The sequence below is a fragment of the Amblyomma mixtum genome, chromosome 1, assembly GCF_055824585.1.
Source record: "Amblyomma mixtum isolate Tamu chromosome 1, ASM5582458v1, whole genome shotgun sequence".
NCBI classification, from domain to species: Eukaryota; Metazoa; Arthropoda; class Arachnida; order Ixodida; family Ixodidae; genus Amblyomma; species Amblyomma mixtum.
In genome coordinates this window covers 2,641,129-2,668,923 of record NC_143012.1, presented here as the reverse complement: position 1 = coordinate 2,668,923, position 27,795 = coordinate 2,641,129, and the positions used below count along the sequence as shown (strand labels likewise).

At 49.6% G+C, this 27,795-nt stretch overlaps 1 protein-coding gene across 5 annotated transcripts; it reads right to left on the bottom strand.

Annotated features, from left to right (window-relative positions):
• Positions 1 to 85: 85 nt before the first annotated feature.
• On the bottom strand, positions 86 to 27,559 carry LOC149365253 (pancreatic lipase-related protein 2-like). Of its 5 annotated transcripts, none has more exons than XM_089541333.1 (10): positions 26,919 to 27,559; positions 17,674 to 17,954; positions 15,956 to 16,102; positions 14,986 to 15,094; positions 13,380 to 13,499; positions 12,572 to 12,703; positions 8,532 to 8,792; positions 2,538 to 2,658; positions 730 to 909; positions 86 to 211 (listed from the first exon to the last, which is right to left on the bottom strand). In XM_089541333.1, the coding sequence occupies exons 1-10, from the start codon at positions 27,022 to 27,024 to the stop codon at positions 124 to 126; spliced, it is 1,545 nt and encodes a 514-aa protein (XP_089397459.1). In that variant the 5' UTR covers positions 27,025 to 27,559; the 3' UTR covers positions 86 to 123. The 5 variants fall into 5 exon arrangements, with proteins under 5 accessions (XP_089397459.1, XP_089397454.1, XP_089397475.1 ...); XM_089541328.1 differs by having other exon boundaries at positions 730 to 904; XM_089541349.1 differs by lacking the exon at positions 8,532 to 8,792.
• Between the last annotated feature and the right edge of the window lie 236 nt (positions 27,560 to 27,795).

Sequence of the window (27,795 nt, the reverse complement as noted above, 5' to 3'; positions counted from 1 at the left end):
TGCGCTAATAATGGTTGTGCTTGCATTCGCTGGGTGGCCATATATACAAGCTTCCAGGCCGGTCAGTGAATGGAGGCATGACGCGTATGCTAGGTGGCGTTTATTTTACCAGGTGTGGACGGATTAGCACGGTGAGAGGGCGGTCGCTCTCCCGGAGGTCAGGCCGCCCAGAGCTGTCGAACAGAAAGCGATCGTCCTCTTCGCTCTCTCTCTGCAGAAAAGAGAACACGTACGCGTCAGTGCTAGCAGCCAGCTCTACGTACTGTCTTACTCCCGATGCATGGCAAACTGACGATCAAGCCGAAAGTCGCCCTCTGGAAACAAGCGTACAAAATGACTGCTGGAAACAACTTCGGCCCTCCGGTACTTGGCAGGGGGCAGTGCGGGAGACAGGACAAGCGAGGAGCGCCGACAACACCGCACTGAACACAAACCGCACAGAAAAGTTCTTGTTTCACTGCGCGAACCTCGATCCGATTTTTCTCTGTTAAAGGCGGTAATTTAAAATGTAAACGGTTGTTCTTCTGCGAGGAACTAATCACGCACACAAAATGTGCCGATTCAGGATCAAGATAAGCGTCGCTTTAAAGCGACGTCACTCGACGGAGCACTTTATGTATGCACCATGCCCATTCCCATAAAGCGAACATCGGCCGAGCTAGCAGCCTAGCTGACTGAACAGAAGGTTGGAACGGCCAAAGGGACGACCAGGAAACCAGCGGTACTCACTGCCTCTTGGTTGGCCTGTTCATGGGCATGATTTCGACCTTCCACAGGTGCATCTTCGGGGCGAAAAGGCTGAAGAAGCTCGTGCTCTTGTACGTGATGAATGCCCTCCGAATGTCGCCTATGTTCACCGGAGTCGTGGTGACGAAGGTGTATATGGCCTTCGGGTGAAGGGTGGCTGTGCTAAGGAAGAAAGATCGACGCCGAGTGGTGGTCAGTGTAAATAGATATAGCCAGACGCTCTGCAATAAGCGCTTCTCTCCGTTTATCTGAGCTTTTTCAGAGTGCACCTCTCTCAACTCGCAAATTTAGTTATGCGAATGAATGAACAGAGGCAGTAGATCATCTTTACCGTGTTTTTCCTGCAAGGCGCCAGCATACCAGTTGTTGCAGGTCATTTTGGCACCCATGAACAATCGACATCCGTCGGAAGAGGTCTTGTCTAGATGACATGGGCCATGGTGCCAACCGTCAGTACCAGCATCTCCCGCTTTTAGTTTTTCTGTACGTTATCTCTCTGTCTTCGTGCCAGCTGCTTTCGCCATCATCAGTTTCTTCTATCATCGATTCCCTTCTCCCTTAAGCCTATGCTTAATCCTTCCGTCTTCTCTCTTTCCACGATTATAACGGCTTCATGGGGACGACGTCGAAGCTTTTCTTTAAAAAATTTACTTGCTCTTTAGTTATTGCCCGGCACTTTCTAGTAATCTAATCAAAGCCAAGAACCGCCCAACACAAAAGGTAATTCAATAATAATTCCTAGTCCGGTTACCTGTTGGGTGCAGTCTTAGCTAGATTGAATTGCAGATTACACAGGATGAAGACCTGGGCGGTTTCCAGGCGGCGGAGCACGGTTTACGAGAGATACCTTCAGACACTATGATCATAGTAAGATTGGGAACTCACCTCTCTGTGATAAAAAATTTTTGGGCTTCAAAATATTTTGCTCAACAAAAACAATTGCAGATCCCTTTATTTCTGCACATCGTGCAATGCTGTACAAAAATATTAAGGAAATCCAAGATGTCGACCGGCCTTCTATATCGTGATCTTATCTGAACTCGCCTTACAGGTCTTACAGTGTGAATAGTGAAAGTCGAAGTTTCTGCGCGACAAATAAGACCCAGTGATCCCGGCGTTGTGGACAAAAACTGTTAGAACCATCGTCAAGCGCACTGCGTTCTCTGCAGGACCAAGGCCAGTCTTAAATCCTACCGAATCTCGACAGGACAAGCTTTGGAGCTAGTCGCTGTTGCATCGTTTACAGCAGCACCAGGACAAAGCGCAAAAGATACGAAGACAAGAAATAGTTCGGAGAATTGCCAAACCACTGCCTATACACGCACGGAAAAAGAAAAAACAAAAGAAAACTTCCACCAGGATTACAACAGGTTACCACGTGTTTGCATTTTTTGTAACCCTGGTGGGCGTCTTGTTTTCTGCGGGTGTACATGCAATGGTTTGGTAATTTTCTAAACTAAAGTTGAAGTTCATGCAGCGCCAATTGCTTGTCTTCGTGCCTTTTGTACTCGGTCGTCGTGCTGCTGAAAGCGTTCCTAATCTCATCCCCCTACCTGACCTGACGGTAACTGTAGACACTATCCTCGCTTCCGACATTCCGGAGGAGTTATTCGTGTTCTAAAGTGGAAATAATACCTATGGGCTACCCATTCCGATTAGTTTAATGACTTGGAGTGGCTCTCAAAGAGCACTATATCAGAGAAGGTCTCGTTCACGACGGTCGTGGTCGAAGCTGACCTTCGGGACGGAAAGGGCTGTCGCAGTCACCGAGAGAGAGAGAGAGAGCGCACCCTTTGTTGAGCTTCATTTCGGAGCCACCCCTCGTTCCCTCCAGCCTGAGGAACAGATCGCCGCTCGCGACGGAAGCACCCGCGTTCTTCAGCATCTCCACGTTCACCAGGTAGTGGAAGGCTGCAAGGACAAAGAAAGACGCATCCCACTCAATAAACCGCTCTCCTGCAGTACACACTCGCTTCCCGTAATGCACGCCTCTGCTGCAGCACTGAGCTTGACTATTACTGCTTGTTAGTGTTATAGCACTCCAACAAGTAAACGCCCACGACTTTATGGAAACACGTAGTTAGAATGCGGCGCCAGTGCTAAATTTACTACGCCCATATCAAGTCGTCCCTTTGGACTCGACCTTTTTTGCTTCCCCAACTATTAAAAAGTTGTCCATTTTAAGAACCATTCAAGTCATTGGGCGAATGTCTTTTGCACCTAATTTTGTTTCTTGAATATCCAATTGCCATTAGAACGTTTTAGCTCATTTTTACTGCAGTGTTTAGGAGGGACTGATTCCATCCAAATTTTGTTCTCTTCATTCTGCGGTGCCTTCTGGCTTGATGTTTGTGGGCCACGAAGAGGGGTATTCCTTGGCCAGAAAATTGCATTACAATATAATCTACCCGCCACTCGACTGAAGCGGGTGACGTCCATGCCGTACTGGACTCCGTGATCACCGTTTGGAATTGAATCACGGTAAATGCTTTCCTCCGTGATCCACGATGAAAATTCACCCACCGCAGTTTGTGCACTAAAACACTCGGTGGTAGCCATACCTGTATTTTATTCTTCTACTTTGTCTACCTCAAGAAAGGCCCCGTTTTAAGCGCTCTATAGCCGCTTTTCCATTAGGTCGCGGTAATCTGTCGATATAGGCAAAAGTTAAATTTTTCCTCTGTGCCCGTTTAAGCACACCTCTACGTCGAGCACTGGCTGCCCACGTCTGCTGCACGCATGCGCGGTGTTTCCGAGTAACGCCCTGGGAGGGAACAGAGCGCTCGAGCACAGCGTGTGCCGCTGTGTAGCTGTCCCTCCCCGCTGCAGGCTTCGCGGAACATGCGCGTCAGTGGCCGCTGCAGGCGGTGCTGGTGGTGGTCGGTGTCTAATATTCCGCCTCGTCGCGGAGGAGTAGAAAAATCGGAAAGGGATGAGCCACTTTTCGGAACGGCTGTAAGCAAGCGCTCTGAGCGTCCAGTGCATAAACTATGACGTCAGACAAAAATAAATTGAGCGCCTTATATTACAGTCACCGCGAATAGGCTACCGCTGCCGCTGCCGTCGGAGCTATGATTAGGCGCGTGTCATAAACATGCGCAGTTTGCGGAAAGCCTCAGCTTACCGTGCTATGGTTACTGCACCAGAAACTGACGGCGCCTGCGCGTGCATGGCAGACGTGTGCAACCAGTAGGCGAAGCACGCTAATGGTTTGCTAAAACGTCTTATAGCTATAGCTTCATCATGTCTCTGGCCCATACCGCAAAAATTCAGGACATTCTCTTACTGATTTTTGCCTTCTTTTTTCCCGGCCAGCAAATCCGGAAACTGCCTGACTGTCTTCTCTCGGCAGAAAAAGAAATAGAGATACATGGTGCATTTTAACTCATATATCAGAACTGGTCACTAGATCTTAACGGCAGGGAACACAACAGAACGACCGAAAAGCATAATGTGCAGCAGTCACCGTTCGTCTCTTCTTTGAGGGCTCTTCGCCCCGTCCGTCCATTCGCTCACGGAGTTGTCGATTTCCCAGTACTTGATAGTTTGTCTACGGAACTCATTAGAATGGCAGTCTCTGTAGGTTGTGCAGTGAGGCCTATTTTTGTTCCCATTCGAAAAAGCAACTGGAAGTGCAATACGACTCACCCGAACGCTGAAGGGGCAGGGAAGTTTTTAGAAACCGATGCGCAAGAAACATAAATGCAGTGAAAGAACGGGGACTACCTTAATGGAGCTCTCGTTTTAAAACTTTGAATTATTAATAAAACCCAGTCCTCAGGAATTATATTTTCGAGCAATATGGTAACACGGCTTAACGGTTTACGAAGCGGAAACTACTTTGACAAAAAGGCTCGATATGCAATTCCTTGCACAAGTTTCCCACATCATTCCGGCATTGCCCAGAGTTGGGCCGGACTCAACTATCGGCAAAACGCTTCTGTCGGTTCGTGCACGACCTACCGCGTTAGGATTCCTCCTTGTCGTCTGTAATACCAAAAGCAGTCAGTAGCAGCGATTACTGCACCATTGAAACCCCACGCACCCCTCCTGGTCACGGTTGCTTTGGCCTGGCGTCTTTTGGTGCGTACTGCGCGAGGAATTCTAAGGTGACGCCTCAAATCATCGCACCTAATGGTACTGTCCGCAGACTCAATGTCACATCTTTGCTCAAAAATTTTCGTCAATCACACCCTCAACGGTGACCACGGGAAGCTTGAATCTCTCCACTTAACGGCACTAAGAAAATTCTTCACCCCTTCCCGTTCCATCAGGTCGAGAAGAAGGATGCGGCTTTTGTCTGTGGCGTTGGATTTGGCCTTGCCTTTATATTTGGCGGTGGATTTCGTAGGACGCTGACTACCGCCAGTCCCTCTGAAGAACTACGCCAGGCTGAAACGAACCACCTTCTTCGAGCGAAGCCTATTCTTCCTCTTTCATAACGAAACTGCAGGCGCCATGCGAAGTGTTTTTTATGCCGTTGTTTACACCCCCTTCAAAAATCTCTGTGCCACAGGGTTTGTTTTTCTGCCGACTGGTGGCGGATTCAAGGCACTCGTCAAGGTGTAAACTTCTTTAATGCTAACAGAAGCCTTGTTCCAGCCTTTCAAGGCCCTTTGGCTTTTTAGTGGTTGGTTCGGTGAATGCTGCACTAGTGGGCTCAAGAAAAGACCCCCTGGTCGGAAGAGTTTTGGTCAAGACTGTGCTACATTTTATCATCAGGAGCAGCAGCAGCCGCACTACGTCCGGTGCAGGACAAAGACCTCTCCCATGTCTCTCCAACTAACTCTGTCCTTTAAACTGCGGCCACCGTATCCCCGCAAACTTCCTAACCTCATCCGCCCACCTATCTATCTGCCGCCCCCTGCTACGCTTGCCTTCTCTTAGAATCCACTCCGTTACCGTTAAGGACCAGCGGTTCCTTGCCTTAGCATTGCATGCCCTGCCCAAACGCATTTCCTCTTCTTGATTTCGACTAAAATGTAATTAACCAGAGTTTGATCCCTCACCCACTCTGCCCTCTTCCTGTCTCTTAACGTTACACCTATCATTTTTCTTTGCATAGCTCGCTGCGTTGTCCTTAACTTGAGCTGAACCATTTTCGTTAGCCTCCACGTTTCTGCCCCATAGGTGAGTACCGGTAAGATACAGCTGTTTTATACTTTTATCTTGAGAGGTCTTGGTAAACTGCCATTCATGACCTGAGAGAACCTGCCATATTTGCTCCATCCCATTCGTATTCTTCTAGTTTTCGCTCTCGCGATTCGGACCAGCGCTTACTATGGCTGCCCTAAGTAGACGTATATTCTTACCTACCCCTTCCAGCACCTGGTTACCGATTGCGTACTGCTGTTCCCTTGCGAGACTGTGGAACATTACTTTGGTTTTCTGCATATTCATTTTTAGACTCGTAGTAGTGCTGTGCCTGTGCCTGTGCCTGTGCCTGTATGGTTGGTCATGCTTTGCAGTTCCTGTCGTGAGTGCCTTAGCAAAGCAATACCGTCAACGAATCGCAGATTACTTAGGTATTCTTCATTAAATCTTATCCTCGACTGTTTCCTATCAGGGTCTCTGAACACCTCCTGTGAAGAGGCGGTGTATAGTATTGGAGGGATAGTGTCTCCCTGACTGACATCGGTCCTTATTGAAATTTTATCGTTACCCTTATGGAGGACTGTGGTGGCATGCAGCGTGGCTGTACAAATGCGTGAGTGCTAAGGTTGCGACTGAGTCAGATGCTTTCTCCTTTGCACAAAAGCAGCGCTACAGACGGGACCAAGAATAGCGAGGCTCGAAACTAAACCCCCCAACTGAGGAGTGCTCGCGGACACTTCATAAATGGAGATGGGGAGGGGGCGGCTCAGCCCACTCCTCTAATATGCGTACGGGACAGCCTCCGCCAAGCCTTTAGGTGAGAGGGGTTATTGTCGGATTTGCCGGGCAACAGGATTGTGTCGCTCGTGCGGGCGCGACTAGGCACGACGAATATGACCGCCATCTTGTTGCTCGCCATGGTTGCTTGAACAGGCGCGCCGCACAACCGACGTTACGTGAATGAGCTGATCCAGAGCCGTTCGTTCTCCGGCGCGGCCGTTTCCTCCTGATTGGCGCGCCGCGGGGCGCCCATTTCTTTGGGGACTGCGGAGCTGCCGTAGCTCCGCGGCCGTGCCTGCATGCAGCTTCATATAGCCTGCGCTCTGCCAGTTCTATTAGGTAGCTTTGGCGTTTCTTACTCTGATCTTTCGCCTACTGAGAAAGCTTGCTGGTACCCCTTCTGACCGTATTACCGCATACGTCTACTTCGCACTCCTTAATGTTAGCTGTGAGATTGTCGTGCACTGCTTGAACACTAGGGTTGACCTCCTCGGTTAAAGCCGAATATGTTTTACAGCGAGATCCTGAATTCCTTTACTTTCCCTCTCACCGCCAACTCGCTGACGGGCTTCCTCCTCGCGAGTTTCTTCTGTTCCTTCTGTGAGCTGATTCGAGGCCTCGGTCGCTAATCGCACCTTTCTGAAGACCTCTACGATGGCTGGGTAAGCGTGCAGTATGAAGTTTATTTTATTTTACGGACATCTGCCATCCTGGTAAAAATCTACACCACGGTATACGGGCGCGTCGGATGACGCACATGAGTGTTCGCCTTCGAATCCGGCCCGGTTATGCAACAAGACCAGGAAGTACGGATAGAGAAGACTCAATCCCCGAGGCCACCTCGGTCAAGGCGGTGAAAATAGAAGATCCTTGTACGAGGAACCATCGAACGTAAAATATGTAAACGGGGTTAATTCACAAAAAATTCTGTGCTCCGGTGCCATTCAAAAACGCTGGCCGAGGTGTCATTTTCGTGCATTGACATATCTTTAGCGTAGGGCACACGTGAAAAACGCTTGACACGAGCCGTAAAGTCGAGCTTTCGTCTTCAGGGTTTGTGTTCCCGGCTTTGTCTCGTGCTTTGCGATACGCCCGCAGAAAGTGTGTTTTCTCTCTGGCCAGCCCCCGGGTGTTGGCAACTGTTACCTCAGACACACACGGTGCTGAGGAAGGAAGAGAACAACGGGTAGGGCCCATTGAGGCGAGGTTAACACCACTTGTGCCGGCGGCAGGTAGAGCCAGCCGAGGCAAAATAAGCGGAGTGGGAAAGCCCTCGCACGCGAATCGCTAGCACCACAGCTTGTCACGAAAAAGGAAGCGGGATAAGCACTGAGTGTTTGTTGCACGTTACGTGAGCGATTCAAGCCTCCAAGCTTTGGGCAGGAGTATGATCGTGTCTCCCATCATTACCGCTGTACTGCCGTCTTCGCTGCCTCGTGGGTGGCCCGTTGAAGATAGCCAGATAACAGATAAGACAGGAGATAAGTAAGGAGAGAGTAGGCACAATCTTTCTCTCGCCTATGCATTCAACGTTGCGTGTGGACTCTCTTAAATCACAGGGCGCACTGCTACGTCGGCAGGGTGACTGAATGCTACCGAGTTTTTGTTACTGATTTTATGTATCTGCATGGTAATGTGTGCCCATTGTTTATGCTTTCAAACGTTCGTAGGATACGTAAATTTGTTTGTTTTCCTGTGTACTGTGTTAAAATTTGTTTTCAATGAACACATTGCCGTTATTTTCTTTTTGCATTCCGACATTGCAGAGGCCGGGAACAACGAAGAGGTGTACGTGAGAAACTTTAGCGCCACGTAATCATTTGGTGGGTGGTTAAATTACAACGCAGTGTTCACAAAGAAGCGCAAATCAAAGTTGTTTTGCCGCATTGCTTCGTCCGGTTCCCGCTCACCGCAGAAGGGCGGGCCCTCGTTGGTTCCGAGGAACATGCGCACCGAGCGGGTGTCATCCCCGAAGCGCCTCCACCCGTCGGCGTGCATCCCCATGCGGGCGCAGAGGGACCCGTCGCGGCCGCAGTCGGCGCAGCGGCCCCTCTCGAACATCGCGTACGAGGAGCAGGCGAAGGCCAGCGACGGGCACTGCACGTCCGTGATGCTCTCCAGGACGTAGTCGATGGCCCGCTGGTGGTGGCATATGCCGATGGCTCGGGCCCCTGTGCACAGAGCGAAGGGCGGCGCTGTAGAAAGTGAGAGGGCATTGCTGCCTAAAAGGGGACCGGAGTGGATCGTGGGTGGGGGGGAACTGAAGTAAGAAGGGAACCTGGGCGGGTCGGCAGCTGTGCACGGTGTACCGAAGAGCAGTGTCAAACGAGACGGTGGCCACGAAGCTCTACAGAAGAGCGCTGCCTCGTACACAGACGCCGCGAAGGCACAAAAATTCACTAGGGTGGAATTAGTCGGGCCTATTTTATGGAAAAGGTGCAGTCGTGAGTAATATGGGAGGGAACAAATTCTGAGCATTAATTTATTGATTACTCCATAATCATGTGCAGCAAGCAGTGTTTTTTTCTGTTTGCTAACTGTTTATCCACTTGGTCTATAATATCAAAAACTCATTCTCAAATTTACTGCAAAAAAGGCTAGAAAATTCGCAGTTTTGTGTACATCTCATATTGAGCACGGCTGCACATGGGCATAGAAGATGCAAGAAGGTGCACAAGCACAGAGCCTGTGTGCGTACCCCGTTGACACGAATTAGCCTCTGTGGGAGTAAGAAGGGAATGTGCCATCGCACTCCCATTTATAGTCAGGGTATGCTACCCAGCTGCTGGTGTAGATCTACATCACTAAATATACGGAATGCTTATTCTTGGCAGTAGAGGCCCACCACAAAGTATGGTAACTGGATGCATTTAGCGATAGGAGGAGGCTGTTAAAAGCGGCAGCGAAGGTCTTCAGGTTAAGAAATAGAGGAGATTGAAATCTAAACTAAAATCTTTCTGATTGCTAAAACTTGACATGTTTTGAAGTAGGAAATGCGCGTGGAGATGATGCCTCCCGAGCCTGTGTAAGGTACCACGCTGCTTGTGGAAGTGATGCCCTTCGTTGTTGCCTTGTTTCGTGGTACTGTCCTGATCAGTAGTTAACGAAGGCTTATGCAGGGAGAAAAAAATTCGCTGTGGCTTAGCTTGGTTAAGCCCGGTAATTGCGAAAGCAATATCCGTACCTACGCCATGGTTCAGCTGGCAGTGCAGCTGGTGGTGGTGCTTCTGGTTAGACTTGTGGCGATGCATCTGTTATACAATCCAATCCAATGCAATCCAATCCAATGTAATCTAATGTAATCTAATATAATCTAATCTAATCTGTTCTAATCCAATCCAATACAGTCCAGTACAATGCATTCAAGTCAGGCCGCCGTTCATGTGCACCGCCGTCGCACACGGATGGCGCGAGATCGCGAAGCAATGTTAAGCCGCTGGTGGTTGGCACAGCTACTGCTTTCTAGCGATGTGAGTCGAGCCTAATCTCTTCAGCGTAACGCCACAATCGCGCTCCTAGCGGAGAGCGCAGGAGTTAGGCGCCGGTGGTGGCACCGCCGCGGCTTGCGACGGCGCGAGTCGGTCGCCCTTCTCTTCGGCGTGACGTCACAACACCTGTTACGCTCCTAGCGGAGAGCGCAGGAGTTAGGCGCCGGTGGTGGCACCACCGCGGCTTGCGACGGCGCGAGTCGGTCGCCCTTCTCTTCGGCGGGATGTCACACATGACGTCACACAGAGGTCAACTAAAGGTCAATGGTGGCACCGCCGCGCCACGGCAAATGCTGAAAGTGCAAGTAGTAAAGCTTTCGCTTTAAAACCCGCTCTCACAAAGCGCATACCGTCTTGAAAAAAATTGTCTGTGGTTTGACCAATGGCAATTCCGAGTGGAATTGCGGAAGCAACGGCGCGGCAATCGCAGCGGCGGCGGCATCTCAGGGGGCACTTCGACTGTGCGCGTTCACACTTCGGCATTTCGGCGGCCAGCGAAATCCGCCGCCGCCGAAATGCTGCCTCGTTCACTCTTGCCGGCCACCAAGTCTCCGCTCGTCGTCTGCTCACGGCGTACAGAGATGTGGCAAGAGGTTAATCGATGCAGTCTATACGCCATAACCATGTGCACGCCCCTGAAGGGGCCAAAATCGTTACTCTAAATAGAAAAAAAATAAAGCAAATTTATTAATCGTACGTTTTCTTATGGGCGAGATGAGACGAAGCGAAAGACCGGCGGCCCATTTATGGCCAGTGAACGCGCTGCAGAAGGCAGTAACAATGACGAATCCAATCCAATCCGAAGCGAGGTGTCATCCATCGAAGGGCGCCGCCATATTTGTCGCCACGGGAATGCAACTTCGTACTCGCCGTCCTATTGGCCGATAAGAATCGGCGGAATTTTTTCCGTCGGCAGAATTCGGTCCTGGACCGATCGGGTTTTCCGCTGGGTATTCCAGCGGAATCTGCCGCGGCAGCGGATTCCGCTCGCTCTCGCCGCCGAATTCCCAAGTGTGAACGCGTTTTTTAAAGGGACAGTGAGGAGAGCTCTATTCATATTTTTTTTAAAGCAAAATCCGGTAGTTCGGCATTTCATGGCTTTGTTGCCACTTGGCCGGCAGCGAAAGACGCATTTATTTCTAAGAAATTTGTATTCGAAGTTGAAAAAGTTTTTCCCGCAGCTCTGATTCAAACTTGGGATTCTCTTATGACGAAACAGGACTAAGTGACGTGAAACATGACGTGCACATGACGTAACGCAGACTCCGTGATTTCTGCCGGCCAGCAGTGCGGCCTAGCAGCAGTCGAAAAGAAAGCTACCGCCGGCCGCACGTTGAGGGCATCTATCGGCTATTGCGGCCGTCGCTACGGTCGCTACAGTCGCTTCGTTTACGTTTGCACCGGCGTTTTGCCAGCGTTACGATGGATCCCGTTCTCGTAGCATACCGTGTACCTTGTTACCGTTAGCGGAATACCGAGAGCCCGCCTACCGCCGGTGAGCAGGCGCTTATTGGTCCCGATGCTGCAGGCGCGCGCGTAGCTGCCGGGTACGTGGCGCCATCTGGCGACGTAAAGGAGATTTGCGCATGCATTGGCTGCGCCTCAGTGATTCGTGAATACTCGTGTCCTAGTGTTGCTAGGACCATTGGTTCTAGCAACACTGTTTTGTCCTATGACGTCAGCACGCTTGTACTTGTGAGTTTGGCCTGTGGCGGCGATACCTGTATTTTGGTTCTTGCTCTTTTCTACGTTACAAGAGCTTTGTTGTCAGTATGAGTAGCGTTTTTGTAATCAGGAGATCGTATTCTGTCGATACAAGCCAACTTCAATTTCTCCTCAGTGTCCCTTTAAAGCGCGTAGAGGCGAAAGCGTTTTCCGCACCACTTTGCCTATGTGACACTGGTGACATCACCACTGGATGACATCACACATAATTGATGACGAAGTAATGACTAATTACTGATTAATTACTAACTACTAATTAACTGCTAATTAATGGCGCTTAAGCTTCGCCTTTAGGAGTGGAACGCGACAGCGTGTCGTAGCGCTGCCAGGTAGTCCACGGAACACCACCACCCGTTCGGCGCGATGCCTTGCCCTTTGAACGCAACGCATTTTGAGGAAAGGAAATTGCGCAGTAATTCTCTCTCATCTCGATGGACACCTGAACCGCACCGTACAGGAAGGGAGGAAGTGGGAGTGGAAGAAAAAAAAAGGGGCCGTAATTAAGAAAATTGAAATTGTATTTGAGGAAAGGAAATTACGCAGTAACTGTCTCACACTCGCTCCTCGCGCATGCGCAGTGGGAGTCCTAGGGGCTCCGTGAAATTGCTCACACCTTGCGTAGTGTTGCTTCCGCAACAAAATCTAATTACCTTTCTTTTTGCTTTACCTAACTGATTTCAGGTTCAGGCACTTACAGAGAAATCTGATTAGTGAGAGCGAGGCTGAAAAACGCTCACCGCCAACCAGGCCTTCCGTGACGAACTTGAACACCCTTGAGCCCAGGTCGCAACCGGGCATCTTGATGCCGCCGTTCGGGTAGAAGTCGACGTGGCCCACGGGGTCGTACATGCCAAGGCCTTCGCCTTTCACTGGGAGGAGAGGGTGCTTCGGTTGCTACGCAGCACACAATCCTCGTCCCCTCTCAGAGGCCTGAAACTCCATCTCTGAGGAAAGCTACGAGGGCGCTGCTGAAATTTTTAAAACACTCAGGGTTGAGTTTCAGGCTGAACTTTTAGTGCGCGCCCTGTGCACCCTCACAGTAACGGCCTGCGGGCATCATCTCTCCCTTCCCACACGTTTTTCTCCAAGCCGTGCGCTGTCTGCGTCGACAAGAGGGCACCGCGGCACTCAAAGAGAACTGCCTAGGCTTATCCGACACTGCTCTCAGTCGGGCAGTCAGTCGGGCTGTCCGAGTGAGAAGGTGTCCGTACGCAGTTCACGCATAGTCGGCATGCTCTTATTCCGCCTGGAACAACCTTTATGAGAGTTCACGCTTACCAAGGAGTGCTTTTTGCGCGTGCGCGATTGTCAGCTAGCCCAAGGAAACGCAGTAGTAGTCTATGCGTTGAACCGGTGCTCACAAGAGAGGACACCACAAGGGCTTACAGAGAGCTGGTCACGTGGTCGTTACAAAAAGACAAACTGTTGCGCAGTGCGCTCACAGCCGTGTCCTGCGATCGCGTGGCACTGTGGTCAAGCGCGTTCCTTTCGGAAGGCCATCAAAAAATTTTTTCAAGTAGATTTGACTAGTGCTAGAAAACTTACATATGTCTGTAACAAAGGATGCTCCGTCGGTATGCACGGCGTCAACAAAATGGGCGTCCGTCGGGTCGAGGCGTACCTCCTTCGGCATTTTCTGGAAGTACGGTTCGGCGGGGTCCAAACCTAGAACCAGGGAATGGGCGCGTGTCTGGTGAAAGCGCTGCAGGAACGGTTCGGATGCGCCAGCTAAACGAAGTATTTCTTAAGGGGCCCACTCCCTTAGAGCCGCACTGCTTGTCCGAGTCGAAGCGTTTTCAGTAAAATGCAGGACAGTCTATCTCCGAGTCAAAGTATTTTCGCTATACCCGGCTTCTTAACATTTCTGGTAGAAGCTTATTTCGGGCTTCAAACCTTGACACCGTCTAGTGGCCACCCTTGTCCTTCCATCTGCGGGGCATTGGAGTTCTTCAATAGCAAAGCCATTCATCTCCGATGGGTATCCAGCTGAATTCAGTTACCGCGCATTTTACTGGTAACGCGATAGCGGCGGGGCTCCCGTTCAGCCTCTCTTCCTCGGAAGATATCGGGACCTGTTGAGGAGGTATTTGCGCCATATTAAAAACCACGTGAGCGCACTCCCTGCGTCGCTCAACGGTTGTGTGCGTGTGTGTGCTCAGAAGGCTGGAGTGATCCTGACACGCGTGGTAACGCGCGAGTGCTACCAGAATATTCATTCTTAAGATTACTCCTCTCGAAATACGCAAGCGTTGTAACATGTCAAGATTCTCAGTATGAATTGCTTGGTTTCTGGGCGTATAACGTCCCATAGCGACTCAAGTTATGAGGGACGCCGTTGTGAAGGTCTCCGGAAATTTCGACCACCTGGTATTCTTCAACGTGCACTGACATCGCACAGTACACGGGCCTCTAGAATTTCGCCTCCATCAACATTACCGAACCCGCGTCTTTCGGGTCTGCAGCCGAGAGCCGTAACCATTGAGACGCCGCGGCGGCTCATTACGAATTGAAATAGACGAACTGCGTCGAAGCTGTTCAGCCTGACTAAAACTGCTGCCTGAGTATTGTTAGCGCATGCTGTCATCCCCATTCGGCACGCGTGTTAATTAATATCGGCGCTGTGCGCATTGCCATGGTACCTACGTCGCTCGTTGTAATGCTCACTGCTACGCCATTCTGCTGGGCTGCATACTGCGTACTATGGGGGACTCTGGGACTCGCGCAAAGCGATCTTGGCTCATAGGTCCATGTCAGCCAATGATCACACTCGCCGCACACATTACACTTTTCATTGTTAAACAGTTTAACACTATTAAAAAACATACCTATAGAGTTAAAATAAAATATTTAACTATTCAGTTAAACGCTGCTGAGCATTCTAGTACAGTATGTCCTGTCCTCCCGTGCTGTTCAACACTGAGTCAGTACCAGCTAGCTTGCACAACTTGGAGCTTTAATGCGCATTACACTATGCGATTCCGTAAATGTGGTGTCCAGCCACCGGCTAATTCAGCTAGTGGAGCTGTCTGCCATGCCGCCACAGAACATCCTCCTTGCGCATGCGGCTGTGGCATGTGGCAGCCGGGTCTGCAAGGGCCGCCAAATGCGCGGCCGAGGGAAACAACCGAAGGGAGGAAAAAGGTCGCCTTACCCGTGATTCGTCCGAGATTCGGCAATCGTTCGCCCGCGTAGCCGGCCACGTGGGAACCCAGGCTGTGGCCCAGTATGTGGAAAGTCTCGGGCTGTGCACCGAGCGCCGTCTGCGAGTTGCAACCAAGCGCACACGCTGGCCATCCGCAGCAGCGAAATGCGGCTCACGTGCACCGGCGCCCATGAGCGATCGCGGTGGTCGTGCAGCAGCGGCACTGGAGGTTCGGCGGTTTCGCTCGTGCCTCCGCATGGCCCATCTCCCTCGCCACAGAAGAGCGCCACTGCGTCTGGCGCCGTTTTTCGCCAAGGAGTGCGAGGCTGTCATATCGGATAATTACGTGACTTCTGCAAGTGCGTCAGCGGTGCCGATAGGAGTGATCCCCGCCTCCTGGAAGTCGGGAGCTTAGTCTCTTCTTTTTTTTGTGTTCCTTATCCTGCACTTTGGGAACATGCTACGCGAAGGATGGTAGCTTCAAAAATTGGATTCCGAGCTATTAAAAATGTTGCAAGAAGGAAGCCTGAACATCTTTCTCTTACACAGAACTAAAGTCGTCTGCGGCAGCGCCAAGACACAACAGCGAGGCAAACCTTCGCAACAGGCCATGATTTCGCGGCTAACGATGAGAAAAAAAATTCACACTAAGAGTCGGAAGAAAGTCTGAAGATGAGAAGGCTTTCTGTCGCAAAGGATTCCGCCTTTCACACACACGGTGGCTACGTTCGCAAATAAAATTGTGAAACTTGCTTCACTTGTGGAGGCTTTCGTGTCAGCGTATGCACATACGGAACCTTAGGAGAACGATCAGGCAAATTTTTGGAGGAGGAACATCTATGACAGCTCATACTGTCGTGGAGTGACTGTATTTAAACGTCAGCCGTGTGGACGCCTGTATTTCAGGAGCGCTGCAGAGCTTACAGATCCCACAAACAAGAACTATTGCAGTCGTCAACGTATTCGTTTCAGGACTTGCCTGAAGCTTCCTGATGAAGACAGCGATTTCGGCTCCGACCAGCCTCGTGTTGGCTGCGGCTTGCGTGTAAGGAAGGCCGTTTCCTCCTCGCCAGTCGACGATTATGACGTTGTAGTCCCCGACTAGCAAGAAGGCCGTTTTCATGTTCTGTGGAAGAAATCGCAGAATAAGCGATAGGAAAAAGTTTCAAGGCTGTATCTCTGGATTTCTTCCAGGCGTATAAACCGCTTCTCACATTAGACTGTCTGCCGCTAGATTCTTCTTATTTCCGATTTTTCTTATTCCCGGTAGATTGCCCTGAAAGGTTAATCTTATGCGAACTGATCGAGCCGAATTGCTGTAATCTGAAGAGGCCATACGCAGACCTGCATATTGCACCGCGGCAGGAAACCGTACGTGCTTGTTAGCGGATCCAACTTCAGCTTTCCATCGCATTAATTCCTTTTTAGACATATCGGTGTCGCTTATGTGCAAGGACGGGTTACATTTGCTGAGTCGTCATGATTAAACCGCTGCAGCCTTTTGCGTTTCAGCTCGAAAGTTCGTGAGTTTTCAAACCCGCTATGCATGATGCAAAGTCGAGTTCGGGCACAGAAATGTCGGATCCAGTACGACTAGTAAAGGAAATCGATATGCGCACTGGTCGAAGCCGAGGCACCCGTGTATGATTTGTTCATCTGTTCTGCCGAAAAAAAATATGCCAGCCGTGCAGCAGCAGGACTAACTATACAATATATATATATATATATATATATATATATATATATATATATATATATATATATATATATATATATATATATATATATACCAGGCCATAACTTAGAGTGGGGACCGTCATTCATTGCGTTCTGTCGGTTCGGTTGCAGTGAGTGCGGTTTATACGCAGGGCCCCAATCCAAAATGTTGCGCCCTGCGCTCAGCTAGCCCTTCTGGAGGTCCCTGAAGAGCTCGCAGCTCAGCTGTGCAGTGCTGGAATGGAAAGACAAACGCGTTGATCTCCGGCCCGACAAGGATGCCATTTTTTCGCGATTCGGTCATGCGGCAAGACTATTCGACACTGGGGAGCAGCAAGGCTGGACCTTCACCCAACAAAGGGCTGGAGTAATAATAGACTTTCGGCCAGTTTCGTTCTGTTGTGCCTCATTGCTTCTTCTTTCTGCCTTATTTTTATCATTACTTTTTTGCGATTCGTTGTTGAAGCGCATTTCAATGTTTTCACAAAGAAAAGTGACTCTTTGTTTTCAGTGTTCATGTATGCATATGCAAATCTTCACATGACATGTTCTTTGTACTATCCTCCTCACCACCACTCTAATGCCATCTAAAAATTGGAGCTGTGGGTGTTGTGGTAAATAAATAAAGTTATCCGAATCACTGAGTGAGCGATTCCGACGGTAATGGGGCGATGGCCCTTAGTTATCGGCTCATTGGCCAGTGACGTGAGCTTTCAGTTGAGCTCTGATATACTCCCCAAAGAAACGTTCTACTGCTCATGAGAAGCCAGTCTGCGTATTGAGGATTTCCTAATTACAATGTCTTGGCATAACGTTGTCACTGGCCCAAGCCTCTTCATTGGCTGAGGTAAATGACAAGGGGTGAAGAGAATTCAAGAAAACGAATTTCTACAAAACGCTTTGACGTCTCTGTCCATCACCCATCATGAGCATTTTTCACTTAGCACACGGTCATGAGCCACCCCTAATAAGTTGCCGAACCTTGAGCCACGCTCCAAAGAAGACGGTGTCCAGCCAACCGTGCGTGATGATCTTGGTCGGGCGAGTGGCATTGAAGTGACTCCTGCCGATCTGCTCCGCGGTGGAGTTCCACAAGAGGAAGTCCTCCTGCACGGGATTCTGACGCGTGAACAGCAGGAACTCGGTGTTGACCACGTGTCGCTCCTCGGGGAAGAAGTTGATGGGCCGGTAGAGCGGATGGTAGAATACGCCGTCGATGCTGAAGCAGCCCAGCTCGCCGTAACACCTTTTGGTAATTCCGTCTGCGCCAAACAAAAAAAAAATATGGGAACGCTTCAGCCACCTCAAAAATGCAATGCAATGACATTAGATTTCACTACTGTCGCAGGTTTTGTTGCAACTTCCGTTTGGTTTTGTGTAAGTTTCCTTGCGACTGTCGGTGCATCAACCGCTATATTCGTACTCCTAGCTGCAGTGGCAGGTATCCACTATGCTGTGACGGTCGCGATATTTGCATATGTCAATTTATTGCGTTAGGAATAAATTGACTTATTACGTTGACTTATTCACTTATTGCGTTAGCAATACTACTGTGAGTTTCGCCTCGTCGCGTAGCCCTGGTCGGTAGGGACGGATAACCTTGAACAGCGTTGCTTCAGCCGCGCTCCTCCAGATGGCAGCGCCGTCGACGCGCCGCGCGGCAGCGGCGCCGAGCAGTTTGCTCTGTCTACGCCAGATGGCGCCACTAGGAGGTCCGCCACTTTCAATTCAATTTCGATTCGATGTTTATTTTTTCCAGAAAGTGCCTGGAGGGTCTTCTTGGCTAAAAGCCGCTCATGCAGGTTGACTAAGGCCAAGAAGACCGTCACATAACGGTATCAGTAACATCATAATATATTTAAAACAGACATGTTACCTATAATTTGCAACAATAATTAAAGAGTTTGTACAAGATCATTAGCACTGAAATTATAGCAGGTAAGCAACATAAGTGAAACTACATATATGTAAGAAAACACATTTCAAGAACGTGACAACAGCATTGTACAATCAATTAGTAGAAATAAAGTACAAGAACAGAAAGAAAGAAAAAGAAAACATAATAAAGTGTAACAAAACAAATTCTAAAGTGTGTGTAATTTTGTTTAGTATAAATGGAAGGTTATGTGACAGGGCTTGATATTTATAAAATGTTAGGAACCTTGGGATTTCCCACAAATCTTCATTTCTTGTGGGTACGTTAGTGTCACGGCGCTGCAGAGATGCTAATGACATTGGCTGGTTGGACATTAGCTGCTAACGCCGGCTTCGAAGGCCGGCGTTAGCAGCATTGGCGCGCAGTTCATCGATGGCATTCAAATGATATCGGTTAAGCAATTAGCCTACTTTCTAGACAGACCACATAAATAAATAACACCGAGTAGGAAATTGGTCGGGCTGGGGAATCGAACTAGGGACTCCGGATTGCGAGCCGAGCACGCTAACCACTCAGCCCCGCCAGCTCGGAGGTTTGGAATGAACAAAGGCGCGTCTAGTGAATATGGTCTCTTCGTTCACTCCCATCTTCCTCCCTTCCCGTTACGCCTCGCATCTGCCTCGCATATCTGGGCGTATATATGCGAGATATGCGAGATATGCGCATATTTCGCATATATACGCCGAGATATGCGAGGCAGATACATTTCCTTTCCTCAAAAACCAATTTACCGACGGGCAAGGCGTAGAGCCGAACGGGCGATGGCGTTCTGTGGGCATTTTTTCTGAATAACAGCGCGAACTTGGCCGAGGACAGAAGAAAGACACATGGACGGGCACTGACACAGCGCCCGTCCATGTGTCTTTCTTCTGTCCTCGGCCAAGTTCGCGCTGTTAATCAGAAAAAAAAAATATCGTACCAACTCGCCCAAGCTTCCGCTCTAACGTTCTGTGCACTCCCTGGCAGCGTGGCGGAATGGTCACGTGACCAAATATGGTTGCGCCCATGCTCCGGCGCTGTAAAGCGTCTATAAATGCGCGCTTGCCTTGGCGTGAATGCTTTGCTATGCAGTCCTCTAAGGAGAAGTGGCAGCGACAGGAAGAAGCGAGAAAGCGACAACGTGCACAAGAGACGCCACAACAGCGTGAAGAACGTCTTGCAAAGCGTCGTGCTAAGGATGCAGCTCGGCGACAACGTTCTACCTCGCAGAGTGGTTCCACGTCATCGGTCACCGATGAATCTCAACACCTGACTGCTCAGGAACGCCGCAATGCTACCAGGCGGAGGCAACACGCCGAAGAATCGCCAGAAGAGCGCGCGCACCATTGCTAACGCCATTTACCCGGTATAACCAGAGCTAAACCACTGCCAAGCTTTTTTAAGCATGAAATGCTTTTAGCTCCCGTTTTCGGCAGTGTGGTGACGTCACGCCGAGACCGAGAGCCATCATCCGGGCACTGAAATCCACTAAATTCCAGTCATCCGGGCTCTGAAACGAGAACATCCGGGCACCGTACGAGACTTAACGAGATTTAACGAGACTCTCTAAGCCCTCCTACGCGACCGGCATGCAAGCGCCGGTTGGTCTCCAAATGAGTCACAAAAAATAGCTGCTGCCAGTGCCTTCTCAATGTTTATCAAGATATCAGTCGAGCTGTGCGTTTGATAATGCACGGAATTATAATTTCCGATTTCCAATAACGCGTGCAAAAAGCACATAAATGCCACGATACACTTCGTTGTCATACGTGATCTCTTAGGGGCTTCGCGCATCGAAGCAAAGCCGCGCAGGCGCACAGGGGCCCGGGGGAGAAGCGCTGCGTTCAAAGGGCAAGGCATCGCGCCGAACGGGTGGTGGCGTTCCTCCCTTCCTTTACGGTGCGGTTCGGGTGTCCACCGAGATGGCAGAGAATTACTGCGCCATTTCCTTTCCTCAAAGTTCAAATGGCAAGGCATCGCGCCGAACGGGTGGTGGCGTTCCTCCCTTCCTTTACGGTGCGGTTCGGGTGTCCACCGAGATGGCAGAGAATTACTGCGCCATTTCCTTTCCTCAAAGTTCAAATGGCAAGGCATCGCGCTGAACGGGTGGTGGCGTTCCTCCCTTCCTGTACGGTGCGGTTCGGGTGTCCACCGAGATGACATTAGGCCCGTAAACATTTCATGCTTACTCTACTCTCGGTTACGGGAGAGGCAGAGATTTTTTATTTCTCACTTCGATTCTCTATCTAGTTTTTTGTCCAGAAACTAGTTTGCTCACAACCCGCAGGGCAAGTCGTGATGACCTGACAAGATCACGTCACCTCTGTCGACCAATCTGCGAATTTCCTCACTCCGGACATCGACGGATCGAGTTCTGGTGTAACGACAATAAATCTTGGGCTATCGCATCTGATATAACCGCGTTTGCAATGCGCAAACGGCTGACACTATTCGGCATACTGGGAGGATGGTGTGGCAGCGACAGAGGAATTGAAGGAGGGGAACAAGACATGCAGCGCTGGCAGGCGAAGGACGACGAAAAATGGACACAGTTGCGCTGAACTAACAGCTTCATTCCAGAGAGCGCCGAACTGCACCTTACATATTTTGAGTGAAAGTTGAGAAGCAAAACTGGCAAGAGACGGGCATACGCAGCGCTGTCCGAAGATTTGAACGATGCAAGAACCGCAAGAGTCGCCACCTTTTCTGCCTTTATCGTCACGAACACGAGAAGTGACATGTCCGAAAAAAAAAAACAGAAAACAACAACTGTAAAAAAAGAAATGTGAAGAGGGCGTGTCACTTCTCGTGTTCGTGACGATAAATGTAGAAAGGTTTGCGACTCTTCCGGTTCTTTCATCGTTCGTAAACTTTCACTCAAAATATATAAGGTGCAGTTCGTCTGCCAGCGCTGCATGTTTTAAAAATATCTGCAAATCCAATTCGCCCAGCAGCACACATTGCAACAATTTTATTTGAGGCCTTGCGAAGATGTGCTTGCTCCGTTAGGGCCCGCAGGCGACCGTCCGAGTCTGAAGGAGCAGCGGAAGCAACTGCAAATCACTACTAGCCTATAACTCTCTCACAAGACTAAAACTTGGATATTCTGTGATCGTTTGGGATCCGCACAAAGCAAAAAGGACATAACAGAACTGGTAAAAGTACGAAGACATTCCGTACGATTTATTTTTAATAGGTGGAAAAGCACTGGTTCCCCCATCTTTATTAATGATGGCAGATAATATCACACCACTTCACGTAAGACACAGGGTTCTCCGCCTATCTTTCCTCCACCATTCACGGCAAACTAGGCATTTCTCCCGCCCTCTGTGTGCAGTTTTCAGAAACGCGTCGAACTCAGCATCACCGCGATCATAGCTTAGCGCCATACTTCGCGAAAACTAATGGTTCTCAGTTTTCTTTGTTTTGTTTTTTTCGTGAGTGGGGACCGACTGGAATGCCCTGTCCGATAGTGTGATATCCGGTGGTGACTTTTTGAAGGCCCTTCTTGACGTACTTTAGATGCTGTATAGGCATTTCTTTAAATTTTATTTGCCGTGCATATTTTCTACCCCTGACTTTTTGCTCTTGCATATTTGCTCTTTGTGTCCTCCCTGCTTGGACCTAAGCAAAAAGTCTACAGCATGTGTTGTGTAAATGAATCAGCGAATAGGAGATCACAGCGGCGGGGCAACGGGTGTTCAAAATGTGTTCTGTGTCTGGGCCGCGTATACAGAGTGCTGAGGCAGTAACTTGTGTCACGCCGTCCGAACCACAGAGGAATAGTGGGGGGAAGAGAGTGCTAGTCTCGGTTTTTGTTCCAAGTGCAGTGAGGGTACGGTGGAGGGAAGGCGTACGACTTCTTATTTGCGAATAATGTTTGCTGTCTGCTCTTGTGGAGCCATATGCAGTGGCGAAAGGACGTTGTGTTCATGCCGTCTGCTGGCTCTCAAAGGCAAGAATGCAGTGCAATCATCAGTGTTCGCGCTGGCCGAATACGTGAGAGATATCAGTCGGGGAAGTCACGTCCCTGCAAGTGTAAAACGCTTGGAGGCCGATTAAAGCGAATCAAAAGGTGTTCTCTAGGGTAATAGCACGGGCTAATAACTGAATAATATTGCGAGCTCCTGACCTCCAATTCGATAGCGGGACATGTCAAATTAGGTCCATAAGAACAGAACAGAACAGATGAAGTTTGAAGTTTACTTCCTCTACGAGAAAGAAAGTGGCTAGGGCAAAAAGCTGCGCGAGTAGCAGCTTGACGAGGCCCTTCTCCAAAACGTGGCAGTCGTCAGCGGGCGTCAATTACACTAGTATGTATTCCGTAAAACACAAGACAGCAAACAAATTATAGAAGCTCTGGCATCATACATAGCCAAAACTAGAAATGTGGTTAACACACGTCATGCAACACAATACTGTTGCATAGATAAAAAGAGAAACCTTATTCGTTTGTTATATTGGTCTGAACTTAACCTTGAACAACGTACTTAGCAGGAACAAGTTAGCACGCTATGATAAACGAATAAAACAGGCGGATTCAGGAAAAACAGGCGTAGGAAATGTTCACAAAATGGACAGTGTGTTAAATGCAACATCAAATGATAATCCTTCACACATGAGGCCTCTTCTGCTCTAATTTGTTTAGTAAAGATAGTTATGTGTACTTCAGCGATGTAAGGTCATAGTTGGCGCGTGGGGTAGGTTAATGCCATGTTTCGGGTAAGCGCGTGTTATAAAAGTTTGTATTTTTGAGTAAACCGGCAGTCCGAAGTAAACTGTCAGCAATTTTACGGGCGACTTGGTACGACCTCAGAAAGCGGAATATCGGAAGGCTGGTTACGCTAACAGTTCGAATTCGTATATATATGAAGTCTACTCTCATGCCCTTTCTCTATGAGGCATGTTGAGGTTGGTGGCCACCAAAACACTGGTGACGTGTATGTCTTTTCAGAAGGAATACTGCCTCTTTAATCCTGTCCACTGTAGCGCTATAAACCTTCCCGTTATGTCGAAGATGAAATGTCGAGCAGTAGAGTTAAAACTTACGACATCGAACACCTGCAAAAAAATGGAGGAAAATCAAACCAAGCTAACGTCTGCAGAATGAGTAAAGGGCGCGAAATGAACTTTAATTACTTCTATAAATATCACTACCTCACATTAATGTTCAAGACGATAAGCGACAAAATGACTCATCGTGCCTTCTTGGTGAATTAAAATGCATCCACCTTTATTGTCGCCACTTGCTCATCGTGCTCCTCACCTCGCAGATAAGGGATGCACAAAGCGATCACGCCACTTTTGATAGGCATTATGCGTCATCCCACTTACGGCGACGGGGCTCAAAGATTGCGTCCCCGATACTGTTATCGCCACTGCCCTCGCCGATGCTGTCGGATGATCATTACGCAGGCTTTCGGCACAATGACTTCACGCTCCAGTCCTGGCTGCGGCGAAAGCAACTGATTCGCGTACAACGTACGGGGGCCGGCTATGCCATGGCTCCTCTGGAAAATGTGTGGTGCAAATTAAGTTCGGGATCTTTCAGCCCTTTTGCAGCGGTATGTTGATGGCATCGAGCCGTCGACTGCGTGGCCTTGCGGTAGGATTGCAAGGATGGATGCAAGAACCTATTGGGCTTAACCGGATTTGCTGGACAAGGTGCCGTACTTCAAGAGCCGGTCATTTGCTAGGCTGAACGGCTCGCCTGGATGCCTCTGTGGAGGTCATTACAGTCATACAGCTGCTCGTGGCAGTTTAAACAGGCTAAACAGCTGAAATATGGCTTTTTCATCGCATGCCACGCTGGCTTTGATCTTTGTGTTGTCGATAGCCCTTTGAATTTCACACACACGCACGCGCACGCGCACACGCGCACACGCACACACGCGCACACGCACACGCGCGCGCGCACACACACGCACACGCACACGCGCGCGCACACACACACACACACACACGCACACGCACACACACGCACACACACGCACACACACGCACACGCACGCACGCACGCACACACAGACAGACCGAAGTATCATCATCATCATCAGCCTGAATACGCCCACTGCAGGTAAAAGGCCTCTCCCATATCTCTCTACACTGAACCCTGTCCTTTGCCAGTTGCGGCCATCCTATCCCCGCAGACCTCTTAATCTCATCCGCCCACCTGACTTTTTAACTTTAAGTAAAAAAAGTGACTTTTTAACTTTTTTTTAAGAAAACAATATTTGACTCGAGTCAAATGTGTTTCTTTTCATGTCTTATGTTTCCATCATGTTTATTTCAAGCACTTCAGAGGAGGACAAAAAAGCTGGATAGGGCATTGACATAGCCTAGCAATAGCTTGTGAACCTGAGAGTAAGGAGAGTGAAGGGAAACCCCGCACTGTGCAGAAGAAAATAAAAGCAATTTTTTTTCTTACGCCATGTTTAAGTTTCTTATGCGCCGTGAATTATGGTCCTGCTTTTCAACTGCTTGAGCAACAGGGCAAAATTGTGGCCATTAAATGGTTCACCAGAAACTTCCGCGCTCGTCTGCGAAAGGGTAATGTGCATACCTATGTGTCAGGCGAATGGGAGGAGTTTTCATAGACGGGGACGAAGGAAAGGGACTTCTTCGCCACCGGTTAAGGCAAAGAGTCTGGGTCTTTTTAGTTTTGAAGCCTCTACCATCAAACATTTAGGCGTGCAACAATAACTGATGGGCACGTTGGTCTGGTGGTGGCTGATGGTGGCTGATGGAGCGAACATCATGAAATCATGACGCGGCGAAAACCTCCTAGGCTTTTCCCAGACCTGCATCTCTGATCTGAGCAACATCGCAAGAGAAGGCACATCTCCGAAAACTGCCCCTTCGCAGCCAACATCTACGTCGCGGTTCAGCTAGGTCCGCCTCGATAGGGCTCTTTTTGGCCAGCAAACGGGACTTACCGGTGTCGACATACAACGCCATTTGCGGCGACGCTGTTAGTCCCGTAGGAAGCTTTCCGTAAAGCTTACGCTGTGAAATGGGTACGCAGCAGTATAAATTAAAGTTCAATGGCCTGGCGTGGAGGCTGCGGTTTACGACGGCCCCCTGGTATTGGAAGGCTTCAAAGGGAGGACGTCCATCGATTCCCGTCCGTCGTGGCGAAAGCAGGCCACGAGAGCAAGCGCGAGTTGAAGAATCGATCGGAGAGCCACACATTAACAAGTGGGAGACAGCAGTCGGCGGCATATGCCTCCGAAGAAGGTTAAGTAGTCGTCTGTTCTACTATCCTTCACCTAAGGAGTCGTAAATAGGAGGCCATGGAACGAATGCGAAAAATAAAATGAGCGAGAACCCGCAAGCAGGTAATGATGCCCTACAATATTGAGGTGGAGGGATGAGGTCAAGAGTGGCGGCAACTCACTGGCGATCGCAAGGAGAGGTGTCCCTGTCCTGTTGGAAGCTTGGCTGACTGTGACCATGGGTGCACGCGCACCTCCATCACCGCTTGCGGGACCGGAAGATTGCTTGGCTGCACACATGGCTCATCCGGCCATTGCCTTTCCGTTTACTTGAGGGAGTGGAGTTAACGGTAGGCTCAGAGCTTTGTTCATGGCCAGCGGACTTTGGCAGCTTTTCGCCGACGTTTTGGGCATCTAAGAACTTTTCGTGCAATTAGCGGGCTTCACTTCATTAACGCTTATGAAAACGTGCTGAATCATGCATGGTCGGAGTTTGCCGACAATTTTAGACCCCAGGCCACATGAAGAAACACTCGGGGTATTTCGATTGAGAACTAAATCACTCTACCTTCTGAAAGGAAGTCATGGTTTTATTCCGATCTAAATCTGAAAAGAAAGCAGTGGAGTGCAAGTTTTTCACTTTAGAGAAAGTGTGCGTGTGAAGTTCGTGTCCTGGGTTTTAGCTGCCGTATCGGTTTGAACAAGATGCGCTGCTTAGGTGCTTCGTCGTCTTTTAGTGTATGTCTGCCCCCAAATGTGTGCCTACCGAAAGCATGCTGGGCGTCAAATAATAATTTCAACAGCGCATGCTACACAAGGACACAAGACGAGGAAACACAATAAGCAGCTGTTGGCTCGTGCGTTTGCTTAAGAAAAAAAAAACACTCTGGGAAAAAAGAAAGCTAGGATGAAGTTTAAGTTGAGAACCTCCGCGAATTTCGGTGAAAGCGGTGCGCTGTACGGCAGAAGCAGGCTTGTCTTTTTTTTTTTTTTGGAGCGTGAACGCAGCCACCCGAAGTCCTTCCAAGTTCAGCGTCACTAACGCCACAGAGAGGGTGGGTGGGCAAGCGCACATGAACGATACAACCCGCACTCACCTCCATTTCCCAGGGCGGAGACTTCTCGCACAGCGAAGTTCAGCAAAAAGGAAGGTGCAAGCAGCGCGAAGAAAGTGCGCCTTCCTCGCATCGCGCTGAAGAGCATCGAACGACGAGCAGCGTGCACACCAGTCGATGAATCGGAGCTGTCATCGCCTGGGCGCCGCTTCGTTCAGCCTCAGTGGTGCTCCGCTTTGAGACCACGTGCCACAAACCACGGAAGACGTTGACAACAGTCTTTCGGTTCCGTTTCCCGGTGCTGGCAACTCCGTAAAACGCGTTATACGGCGCTGCTGTGTACCGATCCCAGGCGACGGCGATATGTATAACAGCGCCGGATCGGATAGCACCCGAGATAAGCGCGCAGACAAGCTTCTGGAAGCGAGAATAAAGGCGAGAATAAATACACTGCTCTGTGTACTGACGATATTGCTCGCGATTTCATTCGCCTCAGCGGACGGCCGGTTTTCTCCCGAAGAGTTGATAGCGTTCGACGTCGACTTCTGGTGTTCAGACTCCACGATGACCGCGGGTCATCGACCATTTAGCCTGTCCCCGCCTTTCTCCACGTATCTGAACGTCGACAATTTCTCAAATTTAAACCCGCTAGCCGGCCGTACTGCAGTCACTTACCGCATCTGGCAAACGTGGATGGCTTTGTTTTACAAGGCCAAGTCCACACAATATCGGGAGGTTATCGACGCGTTATCAGGACGCGCGTGGCAACGTCCGGTGATGTGCAGTCCTGCCGATAAGAATCGCTTACTCGTGGCTTTTCACCGTGCACAGGTGTGTCTGCAGCTGTTTATTTGCGCATAGCGTGCAGATCTGTCCACATGCCTTTTCTGTCATGACTGTTTGGATACGCTCCGTGTTG